A 14,018-nucleotide genomic window follows, 5' to 3' on the forward strand; every position below is an offset into this window, starting at 1 on the left:
CAAGGGGCCAACTGGCCTGGCTTACACAGTAGCAAACAAAGAGACCCTGTCTCCAAAACAGTGGAAGGCAAGGATTGATGCTCAATGTTCTCCTCACTCCGCTGATAATATCCTCACTGAAACTAACGTAAGAAAAAAGAAGAAAAAAAAAAAAAAAATGTAAGTCTGTTAAAGAAACTAAAACTAATCACACAAATTCCCACAAGGTTTTCCTAGTCCAAAAGAACTCACTGGTAAATTATTTCATGTATGTAAAGAAACATCTAATCTTTAACTCATTTAAAAAAGAGAAATACTTCAACTCTCTTAATGAACTTAGCATAATTCTGACAAAATGGAATACATAATAAAATATAGATAGATAGGTGGATAGATAGACAGACAGACAGACTAGCCAGGTGTGGTGGCACATGCCTCCAATCCCAGTACCAGGAGGCAGAGGCAAGAAGATCAGTTCAAGGCCATCCTCCACTACATACAGGGTTCAAGGCTAACCTGAACTACTTGAGACACTGTCTCAAGTAAATAAATCAATATAAAAATGAAGGCTAACATGCCTCATGATCTTACTTCAAACATCCTAATTAAGAAATGGAACCCAACAATACATTAAGGAGGTAAATATGTCTTCCTCTCAAATGGTTACAGTACTCTAGGTGCTGTCCATGAAACTCCACTGGTCCCAGGGATGCTTTCAGAATTATCAACTCATAAACATTTTCACAGCCCAGCCTGGTGGCACATGCCTTCAAGCCCCGCAGATGAATCTGTGAGTTCAAGGTTTACAAAGAGAATTCCAGGCCATCCAGGACTATATAGTAAGGCCTGTCTCGAAAAAAAGAAGTAAAATACTTTATTAAATCTCTACCTCTGAATACTGCTGATACTCTGTATTATAATAAGAAGAGCCATAAAACTGTTATAATCCCGAGTGACGCTAGTACTGAAGATAATTACTCCTACAAATGCTGAGTCAGAACTTGGGTTAGGTACTTTTCTCAAGTTTTTACTTATTTATAATGTTTAATTGCATTTATGTGTGTAAGTGAGAGTGTGTGTCTGAGTGTATATGTCTGTATGTACCACATGTGAATGTCAGAGGACAATTTGCAGAAGTCACGTCTCTCCTTCCACCATGTGGGTTCCAGGGATCAAACTCGGGTCCCTAGGTTTGGCTGCAAGCACCATTACCCACAAAGCCAACTGCCAACTCCCTTTTCAATTATTTTTATAAGAACAAATATTTTAAATTTGTTTTAATATCTCAATATGGTAAATATCAATGAATACAGCCCACAACGCTTTGGGGTTAATTGCACACTTTTTTGTCTTTGATAGAGTCTTTATTATGTAGCCTCGGCTGATCTGGACGTTCCAGAGATCTACCTGTATCTGTCTCCAGAATGCTAGGATTAAAGGCATGTATACCATACCCAGCAGATACACATTGTTCATTCCATTTTTGAGGCTGAAGCAAGACTGCCTAAGCCCAGGAGTTCAGTCTGCCCTGGCAACGTTTAGAAATATCAGATGATGGAGGTGGGTTGAGAATACCGTTGGCGTATACTTCAATGGTAAAGAGTTTGCCTAGCATGCACGAGACCCAAGGTTCCATCCCCTGTGCCAAGAACAGAGGATGGGTGATAGGTGACAGTGAAACTGAACAAAGTATAAAAGAAAAGAAAAATCAGTGATCATTTTAACAAACAGAAAAGGACTTAACACCATTTAACAGTCATTCATAATTTTAAATCTTAGTGAATTAACATAAAATGTTCACTTTCACTATTTTCTATTTAATAGTATACTAAAAATTCTAACAAGAATTTAGAAGAAAAGAACAAAAATCAAAACCAGAAGTCATTTGTTTATCAATTGCAACTCAATAAAAGTCATGATGACTAAAAAGGGAAGAGTAACTCATTATTTGCAGTTACTATTCCTGTGTAAGTAAAGACCTCAAAGCAATTTCCAAAAACATTACTGGAACAATCAAGTGAATTAAGGTCACAGAATAAAAATAAACATAGAAAAAAAATCAATTTTATTTTTAAATGCTAACCATGAACATTACAAAACAATTTTTAAAATATTATTTTCAACAGCAACAGAATATTAAATTCTTAGAATCTGGGGCTGGAGAGATGGCTCAGCAGTTTAAAAACACTTAACTGTTCTTCCAGAAGACATGGGTTCAATTCCCAGCACCCACATGGCAGCTCAAAACTGTCTAACTCCAGTTCTAGGGGGTCCAACACCCTCACACAGACATATATGCAAAACAAAACACCAATGCACATAAAGCAAAAATGAATAAAATCATTTTTTTAAATTTTTAGAATCTAACAAAAGCCAGGCAAAGTCTCTATACTAAAACACTACAACTCTGCCATGACAAAATAAAGACCTAAACAAAATACAAAGTATACAATACTCAAGATTTAGTACTCAAATGTAGGTTCATATTCTCCAAACTGGCCTAAAGGTCTGTGTATTTTCAAACAAAGTCAACTTGAAAGAAATGACTTCTTCTAAAATTTAACTGAATTCAAAAATATTTTTGAAAAGAGAAAAAAGTGTAGAGAACTCACAGTACCTTTCTTCACACTCATTTGCTTTTGTTATCAAGACCACATGATACTAGTATAACTTTAAATCAACTAGATCAATGAGACCAGAGCTCACAGATAGACCTGTAGTTGATTTTCAAGAAAACTAAAACGAATCAGTTGGGAAAAAAACAAAAAAGAATTATAAATAAATGGTGCTGAATAACTAGAAATACACATTTAAAAGGGGCTTTGGGATTTATTTTTGGTGAAATAATTGGGTCATTTCATTATAATGAGTGCTCTTAATACTTACATTTTTCATTTTGATGTTTCCCCAGTCATCATCCTATTTTAAAGACAAACAAAAATGTTTAACCACCTCTGCACAATTATTAAATTTGAAGCTATTTCAAAATAAAATTTACATGCCTGCCCCAAAACCAGAAATTCAATCCAGACTTGCTTGGCTTGTATATATCACATACTTTGATGCCTTTTACTTAAACCTCTCTGATGCTCTGCTCCCTTAGCTTTAAAACATAAATTATAACAGTTGAAAAGTAATGAAAAATCATAAAAGCCTGGTATAGAAGACATATGCAATAAATGTTAATTATTATTAGTCAGGTTTTTTTTTAATTAGTATTTTCTGCTATAGTCCAAATTATACTAACAGAACACAGCTCAGTACAAACTAGTTATCCAAGTCTCTGAAGGCCAAAGGGTCATAGAATTTGGGAAGTAAACAAGTTTTCATCAACATCTGTATCTATACTCAACAAACAGGGCAGGTAGTTCTTTCAGAATGTCATATCAAACCTGACAAAAATATTTTCTGCTATCCTTATGTGGTATTATAAACAATAAGAGAAAAAAAAACTCATCATTTTTGTGGCCTTTCAGCAAAGGCTGCTAAGCTTGAACTCTTACTATAGAGTTTCTGTGGTTATTCCAAAGGAACTAAAGAAGAAAATAGCTTTTCTCCCCTTTTAAATAAATATTTTTTCCTTCCATCTCTAGATAGAAGTTAGACAGCAATTACTTTTTTAAAATTTTTTTTTAATATGCATTAGTGTTTTTGCCTGCATGTATATCTATATGAGGGGTACCAGATCCCCTGGAATTGTAAGCTGCCATGTGGGTGCTGGGAACTGAACCCAGGTCCTCTGGAAAAATAGCCAGTATTCTTAACCACTGAGCCATCTCTCTAGCCCCGACAAGAAAAAAAAAAAATTTTTTTTTTTTTTTTTGGTTTTCAAGACAGGGTTTTTCTATGTAGCTCTGGTTGTCCTGGAAATCACTCTGTAGACCAAGCTGACTTTGAACTTGCAAGCTCTGCCTGCCTCTGCCTCCCAAGTGCTGGGATTAAAGTAATTACTCTTAAGAGAAAAATAGTCTTCTTTAAAATGTAGACTGGGAGAAAAGAGGGGAAAATGTATAAAAGTGCCCCATTATTTGAAAACCAGGGCTCTGATGAAGATGTTAAACTCAATTTCAACCTTTAAAATAATTACAAAAATATACACTATGGTGTTTTTAAAAAACAAATTACCCATACTGTTGCATTTTATTATTCTATAGTTTATGTGTACACATGTTTTGCATGCCTTGTACCTTGTGAGACCAAAAGGGGCATCAGATCCCCTAGGACTCTAGTTACAGTTGTGGTCCCCCAGGTGGATGCTGGGAATCGAACCTGAGTCTTCTGCAAGGGCAACAAGCGTTCCTAACTACTGATCCATCTCTCTAATCCCTGGTTGTCTATTTTTAACAGATAAAATTTTCTATCCCTGTACATAAATTACTAAAGATATACAAATCCATATTATACTAGTGCACAACAAAAATAAAATTAACATCTTCACAGAAAAAAATTCAAACATTACAGATTATAAGATGCTATAGTCCTGACCACTGGAGGTATCTACTGAATAAAATTTTTTTTTTGAAGATTTATTTATTTATGTATACAGTGTTCTATCTGCATGCATGCCTGCACGCCAGAAGAGGGCACCCTACTGAATAAAATTTTAAATGACACTTTATAATATTATATTTTGAAACAGACATGATGTTCCTCACATACACAACATCACTAGAACAGTTTAAACAGGAGGCAGAGGCAGGGAGATCTGTGAATTCAAAGCCAGCCTGATCTACCTAGGGAGATCAGTTCAGGCCAGTCAGGGCTACATCGGAAGACTGTGTCTTCAAAAAAAGCTACATTAGCAATAATCACAGTTTCTAGCGTTAATTATATAAGCAGTATTAATGAAACTTTAGATCACTTTTACCTTCAGTGTCCCTCCTTTCACCATAACTTTTTGTCTGGCTGGCTGGACTCCAGTCAGTGCAAAAAGCTGGGCCTTGAACACCATTGGAGGTTCATCAGTATTCAATTCTACACCTTCAAATTTCTCCTTTCCCCATTTTACTGTAACTGTAAACAAAAACATAATTACTTTTCACTTACATACTTTTTTAATTTATAGGCTTCAAATTTAGAAAATCTTCAGGGAATAACTCTTAAAGGTGAAAATATGCTAGGCCCTACCACCTAGCAGGGAAGCAGAGACAAGCTATCTTTATGAGTTTCAGGCTAGCCAAGACTACAGAGAGAGCCACCCTCCAAAAAGAAGAAAAGTCAAAATATGTCCTTCGTTGTTTTATTCCCTAAATGAGTAATATACATGCAATGGATCCAAAACAAAATTTGACCGATCTAATTCAGTTTCTCATTATATACATACAAGCATGCTCAGTGGTCACATGAGCTAAATTCCCAGCACTGCCGGATAAAAGAGGGGAGGGAAGGAAAGGAAAAAAGGGAAAGAGGAAAGAAAGGAATGGGACAGGGAGCAGAGGGGAAGGGAAAGACTGACTTGAGAAGCTGACTGGTCCATTAATGTTACAAAATTGGTTAATAAATACCACCCAAGTATTCTAAATCATACTCCAACAATCTCTGTAAATTAAGGTGAATCTCTGATCACACTGAAATATTTCCCAGAATAAAGTTCCTGGCCTTCATGATGTGGTTAGCCTAAGAATCATTTAAAGCAGTGCTTCTCAACCTTCCTAATGCTTTTTAATACAGTTCCTCATGTTGTTCTGAGCCCCCAACCATAAAATTATTTTCATTGCTACTTCATAACTGTAATTTTGCTACTGTTATGAATCATAATGTAAATATCTGTCTTACAATGGTCTTAGGCAACTCCAGTTAAAGGGTCAAAACCCACAGGTTGAAAACCACTTATTTAAAGCAATACATACTATTGGAATAGAGAGAAAGTAAGACAAGAGAGTTTGAGAAAAAAATCTCAGCCAGATGGTGGTGGTGCTCGCCTTTAATCCCAGACTCAGAGGCAGAGGCAGGAGGACCTCTATGAGTTTGAGGCCAGCCTGGTCTACAGAGCTAGTTCCAGGACAGCTAGGGCTACACAAGAAACTCTTGTCTCAAAAAAATTAAAAAAAAAATAAAAAATCTTGAGGGAATAAAAGAGCATTGAAAACAGGTTAAGAAATTATAATTCGGGCTGGGTATGTGGTTGTACACTTTTGACCCTAGCATTCAGGAGGCAGGGGGGGAGGTAAATCCCTTTGAGTTCATGGCTTCTACAAGATCTACATGAGATCTGTCTCAATTGAAAAAAAAGAAAAAGAAAAAAAGAGAAAGAAAAAAGTTATAACAATTCTTAGGTCCAGAGATGGTTCAGTGGATAAAAGCTTGGTGCTTGGCTTACAAGACTGATGACCAGAATTCAATTCCCTGATCTCAGAGTGAAAAAGCAGAACCAACTCCCAAAAGTTGTCTTCTGACCTTCAAACGTGTGCCTGCACATGTGCAAACTGGCATTCATGCACATGCTGGGCATGTGTGCACACACACACCATTTTTTGAAAAATTATTATAATTATAAATTATAAAAAAGGTGTGCAAGAAATGAAAGGTGGTTTCCCAAGCAAGGAGATACTCAAGTATACAAAATTCTAAAGATATGTTGGCTACATATGATAGTTATGGTCTTTTTTTTCCCCAATTATTTGGAGTTTTGAGGTTTAAAGTTTTAATATATAGTTTAAACTGCGCTCAAACAGGCAATTCTCCTGCCTCTGCTTTCTGAGTACACATGCCTGCAAGCACAGCATTAAAAATAGTCTTTTAATTTTTTTTTACATTTTACTTATTACTGATTGCATATGTATGTGTATGGGGGGGTGCACATGCTATTGCAAGTATGTTGAGGTCAGAGAACAACTTGCATGAGTTGGTTCTCTCCTTCCACCATGTGGGTGGGTGGGTACCTGGGATGGAACTCAGATTGCACACTTTTACTTCACTGCCCCCCCACCCCGCAAATTTTCTTACAACAGAAAATAACAAGCGTTAGTTAGAGTATAGAAAAACTAGAATCCACAGGGTGGCGGTGGCGCATGCCTTTAATCCCAGCACTCAGGAGGCAGAGCCAGGCGGATCTCTGTGAGGCCAGACTGGTCTACAGAGCAAGATCCAGGACAGGTACCAAAACTACACAGAGAAACCCTGTCTCAAAAAAACCAAAAAAAAAAAAAAAAAAAAAAAAGAAAGAAAGAAAGAAAAAACTAGAATCCTGTGCACAGCTGGCATGAACATAAAATATCAGTTGCTATAGAAAACAGCATTTTTTTTTTTTTAAAAGCTGGGCGGTGGTGGCAGAGGAATTTAGTCCTACCACTTGGGAGGCAGAGACAGGCAGATTTCTCAAGTTTGAGGTCTACAAAGTGGTGAGTCCAGAAGAGCCAGGACTGTTACACAGAAAAACTATGTCTCAAAAAACTAAAACAGAAAAAAGTTTAAGCACAGAATTACCATATTAATTTCTTCCTAGAAATATAGAAGCAAGGATTCAAAATAGCTACAGGTATGCAGACAAAGACTGAGAAAGGAGTGGGGATATGGCCAATGGTCGAGCACTTACCTAGCAAGTATGAGGCTCTAGGTTTGATCCCTATGGCAAAAGGGTAAGGGAATAGAAATGGAAAGGGGAGGGGGAAAGAGAAGGCAGGGAAGGGGGCATGCTGGGAAAAGCCCACTCTGAAATACTGTTCATTAAAACAGAAAATTCTTCCATACATTAAAACACAGATGAAGCGTGGAGACAAGATGGAAGGTGAGACAAACCAATCATAAAAGGGTAAACACTATATGATTCTATTTTATGCAGGTACTCAAAGAAGTCAAAATCTTAAAGACTAAGAGAATGCTGGTTGTCAGAGGCTAACTGGGCAAGCAGACATGGGGAAATGTTTTTAATGGCTAGAGTCTCTGCTTGAGAATGAACAGATTCTGGAAATAATGATTGTACAAAAGTGTGAAAGAATTTAAGTGACAGAGAACTGTACATTTAAAAACATCTGAGATGTGACATGTGCCTGTAATTTCAGCTAATCAAGAAACTGAGGCAGAAGAACCCTTTGTGCCCAGGATTTAGAGCCAGGCCAAGTCAAAAGGAAAAGAGAGAAAAATGGTCACAAAGATAAATTTTACCACAATTAAAAAGCCTTGCTCAAGCCAGGCAGTGATGGTCCACGCCTTTAATCCCAGCACTCAGGAGGCAGAGGAAGGCCAACCTGTGAGTTGGAGGCCAGCCTGATCTACAATGTGAGTTTCAGGACAGCCAGGACCACACAAAGAAACTGTCTCGAAAAACCAAAACAAACAAAAAATGCCTTGCTCAACTTCAAATAGCTAACTTCTGAAATATGTAAATAAAAAAACTCAAGCACATACATTGAAAACTGTGTCTCTTCAAAAATGGTTATTTCAAAACAAAGTTTCAACTTCTAGAATCAAAATTTTAATTCTTGACCCAGACTCCACATCTTAATTCTATCAACAGTTTACTGAGTATGTTAAAGGGTCCAGAGAGATGGCTCAGCAGATAACAGCACTTGTTGCTGAGCCTGAAAACCTAGGTTCAATCTCACAACCCACAGGGGGGAAGAAACCAATTCCTCTGACCACCAAACACATTCTGCATGCACACCCGCCTCATACACAACAAACAAACATTGGTTTTTAATAACAAGCACATTACCTACCTTTAGAAAGAATCTAACATAATCTAATAAAGAGAGGATGTGGTGGTTATAACGATGTTTATTATAAAGACTAAAGGCTCAAAGAGCAACAATTTTATTTTATTTTATTTTTTTAAGATATGGTCTCACTATGTAGCCCTGGCTACAACTCGATACATAGATCAGCTTGGCCTTTAACTCACAGGAAGACTCTGTTGTACACCACCACACACACAGCTAAACAAAAATCTTGAGTAAGGAAGCATTATTTATTGTTCTCTTTGGTCTTGCTTTTTGGAACATTGTCTCCCTGTACAGCCTACACTGTACCAAAATTGATGATCCTTCTGTCTTGGTACTTTAAATGATCAGAGATACAAACCACCATAACCCAACCAGGAAAGATTTCTTGGAGGAATTATTAACTTCTGAATTATCACTGCCAACTTTTGAGTTGAATCTCAAAGGTATTAGCCAGAGAATAGAAGTATTCCTAAAACAGACAAGAAAAACATTTACCATAAGGTCTGAGAGAGCAATGATTCCCAGAGTGAATTAGAAAGTAGCAGAGGAAACTGGAAACTATTAATAAGGGTCAAGTGGGAAAAGTAGCATATGGCTGGGCAGTGGTGGTCCATGCCTTTAATCCCAGCATTCAAGAGACAGGCAGATCTCCGAGGTCAAGGACAGCCAGGTCTACAGAGCAAGTTCCAGGACAGCCAAGGCTACACAGAGAAACTCTGTCTCCAAAAAACAAAGCAAAAGAAGAAAGGTAGCATATGGCATGCTGAAATATACATATGGCCTTTTATGGTATATGCAATGTGTAATCCCTGAGTTAAATAAAGGCTGCTTGGTCTGTTTGATTATTACCGACAACTCTAGCAGCAGTAGGAAAAATAGATTCAAATGTTGCACAAATTGTAATCATAAACAAAAGGCAAAGGTACTGGGAATACAGTTTAGTGGTACCGTTTCTACTTAGCGTGCACAAAGACCTGAGTTTGATCCTAAATAACACAAAAGCAACAAGTTATTTTTTTTGTGTTTCTTTCTTTCTTTGGTTTTTCGAGACAGGGTTTCTTTGTGTTGGTTCCCTGGCTGTCCTGGAACTCGCTCTGTAGACGAGGCTGGCCCTAAAATCAGAGATTGGGCTGACTCTGCTAAAATAAAAAAACATTAGTCACTATACGGGGCCTACAAGTTTTAAAGTAATGTATAATAGTATACAAATGTAAAAAATAGTACACAAATGTAAATAGTATAAAATGTATAACAAGCTAAAGATAACATAGGACTAAATGAAAACAGTATTAGAAATAAAGGAGAGGACGCCAGGCATTATGGTGCACATCTTTAATCCCGGCAATTGGGAGGCAGAGACAGGCGATCTCTTGAGTTCCAGGCCAGCTAGGCCTACACAGCAGACCCTGTCTCCTGTCTCCAAATAAATAAATGAATAAAAGAATCCATCCTACGATTAACTGTTATTCTTGGTTCATATCATTCTTTAAAAGCAATCATTCTCTTATAAAGGATTATGTATGCCAAAGTGAGAGTCAAAGATAATCAATAAATCACATCCAGAGCCAATTGGAGTTGCCATACACATTTTTGGAAGCCATTTTGACTAAGAGTAGAAACAGCGAAGTCCATTAACTAAAGAAAACGTGATCCTTGGTCAATACCTTGGAAAGCCAGTAAGAAAAGACTACTGCCAAATGCCGAAAAGAAAGAAACGGCACTCGCCAGTATTTGTATTCATCTACACTTTGAAGCTAACGATATGTTTCATCTTCGAAGTCCAAAACAATGTATGCTTAAGTTAAAATGAAGCATCAAAAAGACTGATTTGCAGTCGGCTTCGAGATAGAACTGAAATTGGCACAAAGGGGGCGGTAGAATCAAAATGGTGAGCAAATTCCAAGCAGAAGACAAGTAAACCTTATACCTGAGACCTTTCATCCCCAACTTCCTTCCATGCTCATTCCACTGCTATCATCCAGGAACTCAAAGCAATCACACTCCACCAGCCTGGTCTCCTGCGCCCCAGGACACACCTTCACCTTTCCCAGCACACTGGGGCAGCAACAGAAACTATTCTGCAGAGTCACGACTCTTGGAGATCTTCCCTGTCTCCACTCCTGCTCCCACCCCAACCACTCGGGGACACGATGGACAAGCTCCCACGCGTAGCTGGGCTACTGCTCGCGCGGCCGCCACTCGGACTTCCCACCGTGGCCCTCTGCGGCTGTGCCCTGCGCGCGCCTCTGCAGGCTGGGCCTAAGCGAAGGCCTAGCGGCGGCTGCGAGCGCGACGACAGGGAGGACGGAGCTCACCAGAGTAGAGAGGCATGGCGGGGCAGAAGGGAGGAAACGGCGCAGGAGGCTGGGTCTGACAAGGGCGGCAGAGGGATATGAAGCAGCTCGTGCAGCCGGCCGGGGAGGAAGCGAGGTGGTGGCGGCAGCTCCGGTGCGACAAGCCTCATTCAAACCGGCCACTGGCGATGACGCAGCAGCACGCTGTTCGCCCTGGGATCCACTGCGGGGGGAGGTGGGAGGCGCAGCACGGAGCAGAGGCGGGGCCTGGGGGCGGGGGAATAAAGGGAAAAGGGGTGGGCCAAGTGGAGGAGGGGACTGGGGACGGGGAGGCCAGGGCGGGCTGAGGGAGGGGAGGCAGAGGGAGCGGAGGCGGGGCCTGGGGAGAGGAGAGGGCTGAAGCTGTGGGGGCGGGGCCTGGGAGGAAAAGCGTGGCCTGGGGGATGATGGGAGGGGAGGGACGGCTGAGAGAGAAGAGGCGGGGCCTGGGGGGAAGAGGGGAGGAAGAGAGGGCCGAAGGAGAGGAGGCGGGGCCTGGGGATCAGGGAGGAAAAGAGGGCCTGAGGAGAGGAGGCGGGGCCTGGGGATCAGGGAGGAAGAGAGGGCCTAACGAGGGGCGGGGCCTGGGGATCAGGGAGGAAGAGAGGATCTAAGGAGAGGAGGCGGGGCCTCGGGGGGGGGGGGAGAGAGAGAGGATCTAAGGAGAGGAGGCGGGGCCTCGGGGGGAAGAAGGGAGGAAGAGAGGGCCGAAGGAGAGGAGGCGGGGCCTGGGGATCAGGGTGGAAGAGAGGGCCTGAGAAGAGGAGGCGGGGCCTCGGGGGGATGAAAGGAGGAAGAGAGGATCTAAGGAGAGGAGGCGGGGCCTGGGGAGGGGGAATGAAAGGAGGAAGAGAAGGCCTAAGAAGCGGGGCGGGGCCTGGGGCGGCTAAGGGAGAGGAGGCGGGGCCTGGGGAGTGGGGAATGAAGGAAGAGAGGGCCTAACGAGGGGCGGGGCATGGGGGGGATGAAAGGAGGAAGACAAGACCTAAGGAGAGGAGGCGGGGCCGGCGGGGGGGGGGGGAGGAGAATGAAGGGAGGAAGAGAGGGCCTTAGGAGCCTAGTGATGAGGAAAGGGAAGGACAGATAGAGGAGTAGCGGTAGGAGCCTGGGGTAGTGAAGCCAAGGAGATAGGACGTACAGGGCGGAACTTGGGGGTGAGTAGAGGAAAACAGGCGGGCGTAGGGCGAGAGGGAGAGAAGCCTGGAGGTGTTAAGAGTGGCGGAAGGAGCAAAGGTGGGCACTGGAGGGACTGAGAACAGGAAAGGAGTGGAGACAGGGAGTGAATGTGGAGATTGAGGCCAAGAAGGGAGAGGGGGAGGGGCTGGTAGAGCGAAGTCTGGGAGCACTTGAGCTCTTGCGCACTGTGGATCTACCACACGTCACCCTCAGGACACGTGGTCCTCGGCCTGCCAATTTCTGTACTGTATTTTCATTAACCTATCTGTTGCCTTTCACTAACTCATCACATTTGTTTTTTTGTTTGTTTGTTTTGTTTTTTTAAGAAGTGGGGTTCGAGGCAGGGTTTCTCTCTGTCACTTTGGAGCCTGTCCTGGAACTCACTCTGTAAACCAGGCTGGCCTCAAACTCCCAGAGATCCCTCTGCCTCTGCCTGAGATTAAAGGCGTGCACCACCTGCAGGTTTATGGATAAACAAGGCCAGTGGAACATGGCCAAGTATGAGGGGGTTTTATGTATTTGTTTAATTTTTATGTGTGTTGGGATTTGGCCTGCGAGTATGTCAGTGTGAGGGAGATGGATCCACTGGAACTTGAGTTACAGACAGTCGTGAGCTGCCATGTGGGTGCTGGGAATTGAACCTATGTCCTTTGGAAAAGCAGTCAATGCCTTTAACCATTGAGCCATCTTTCCAGCCCCAATATCAGGGTTTTCATAAATTTTGTTAATGTACCCATGACAAGAGAGAAAGGCCTCACAATCACATTTGTTAAGGGGACTTTGTAAAATGTACCACTGTTGAGGATACTTTCTTCCTCTTCTGACCAATATGAATTTTGTCCATCTTTAAAATCCCCCTCCCCCACCTCCCCTCATTACTAACTTTCATATAAAAAACGCCTACTACTACAATTACTCCTTTCCTATCAAGTAGTATTACAATCATAGCTATTCTCTCCTTTTCCCCCATGAATATATGTGTCTAAAGCACTCAAAATAGGATACAAAATTAATCAAACACAGTTGCTGTCTTAGCAAGACCTAGAAAACCTCAAAGTTAACATATGCATGCATTAACTTGAAGGCTGTCTAAATGGAGCCCTTTGCTGGAAGCAACAGAAAGAAGCCAGAGCTGGCCAGGGATGTCTGGCTCAGCCTCCCTTTCAAATGCATTGAGGCATGTGGCATGGACTTCCCCAAATGGAACAGCCCCTCAGTAGTTTCCATAGCTACTGTAATCAACAGCCACAAACTCGATGGTTTAAAGCCACATAGATGAATTTCTCTACCACTACAGTAGTCAGAAGCCTTAACCTTAAGGTGGTGACAGGATCGCTTCCCTTCTGGATGTACCAATGCAGAAATCTAGTCCTTATCTTGTGTAGGTGTTACAAGCTATCCAGGTTCATTGGCTGCTAACTTCATCTATGCTGTGGTTATCGTGCTTCTTCTGACTTTGACTGTTGCCTCCTTCTTTATAAGCTCCCAGTGATTACACTGGCCTTCCTTGGATAATTCAGGCCAATCTTCTCATCTTAAACACACCAGTAAGTCAGTCACAGGCTCAGGGATTCAGATGTGGACATGTTTGCAGGAGCATTATTTTATCTGCTAGATACTTCCAAAAACAAGTTTGTAGAGTAAAAATAACATCTACTATCCTTTCTTATAACATCTATAATTTTTATTTCAATATTTTTCTCTCTGATGCATAATTCTTGGAGATAAAAAGGTCTGGCCTTAAATACTGTAGGAAATATATAAGATCTAGGACAGTGCTTTTTTTTAAAAGATGTTCAGCAAATATTTCCTAAATGGATGCAAAACATAGTTGAGATCAGTAGAGATGCAGATTATATCAAATACATGT

At 41.1% G+C, this 14,018-nt stretch overlaps 1 protein-coding gene across 4 annotated transcripts in view; it reads right to left on the minus strand.

The window, feature by feature from the left end:
- Nucleotides 1-11,195, minus strand: part of Usp14 (ubiquitin specific peptidase 14) — a 35,782-nt gene extending 24,587 nt beyond the window's left edge. For all 4 annotated transcript variants that reach the window (XM_059246497.1, XM_059246496.1, XM_059246495.1 and 1 more), the window contains exons 1-3: nt 10,955-11,195; nt 4,847-4,992; nt 2,866-2,898 (exon numbers count right to left, since the gene is read on the minus strand). In XM_059246497.1, coding sequence (XP_059102480.1) covers nt 2,866-2,898; nt 4,847-4,992; nt 10,955-10,970 — 195 coding nt within the window. In that variant the 5' untranslated portion in view covers nt 10,971-11,195. The remainder of the gene's footprint in view (nt 1-2,865; nt 2,899-4,846; nt 4,993-10,954) is intronic.
- Nucleotides 11,196-14,018: the final 2,823 nt, after the last annotated feature.

Source organism: Peromyscus eremicus, chromosome 19, assembly GCF_949786415.1.
Source record: "Peromyscus eremicus chromosome 19, PerEre_H2_v1, whole genome shotgun sequence".
Classification (NCBI taxonomy): domain Eukaryota; kingdom Metazoa; phylum Chordata; class Mammalia; order Rodentia; family Cricetidae; genus Peromyscus; species Peromyscus eremicus.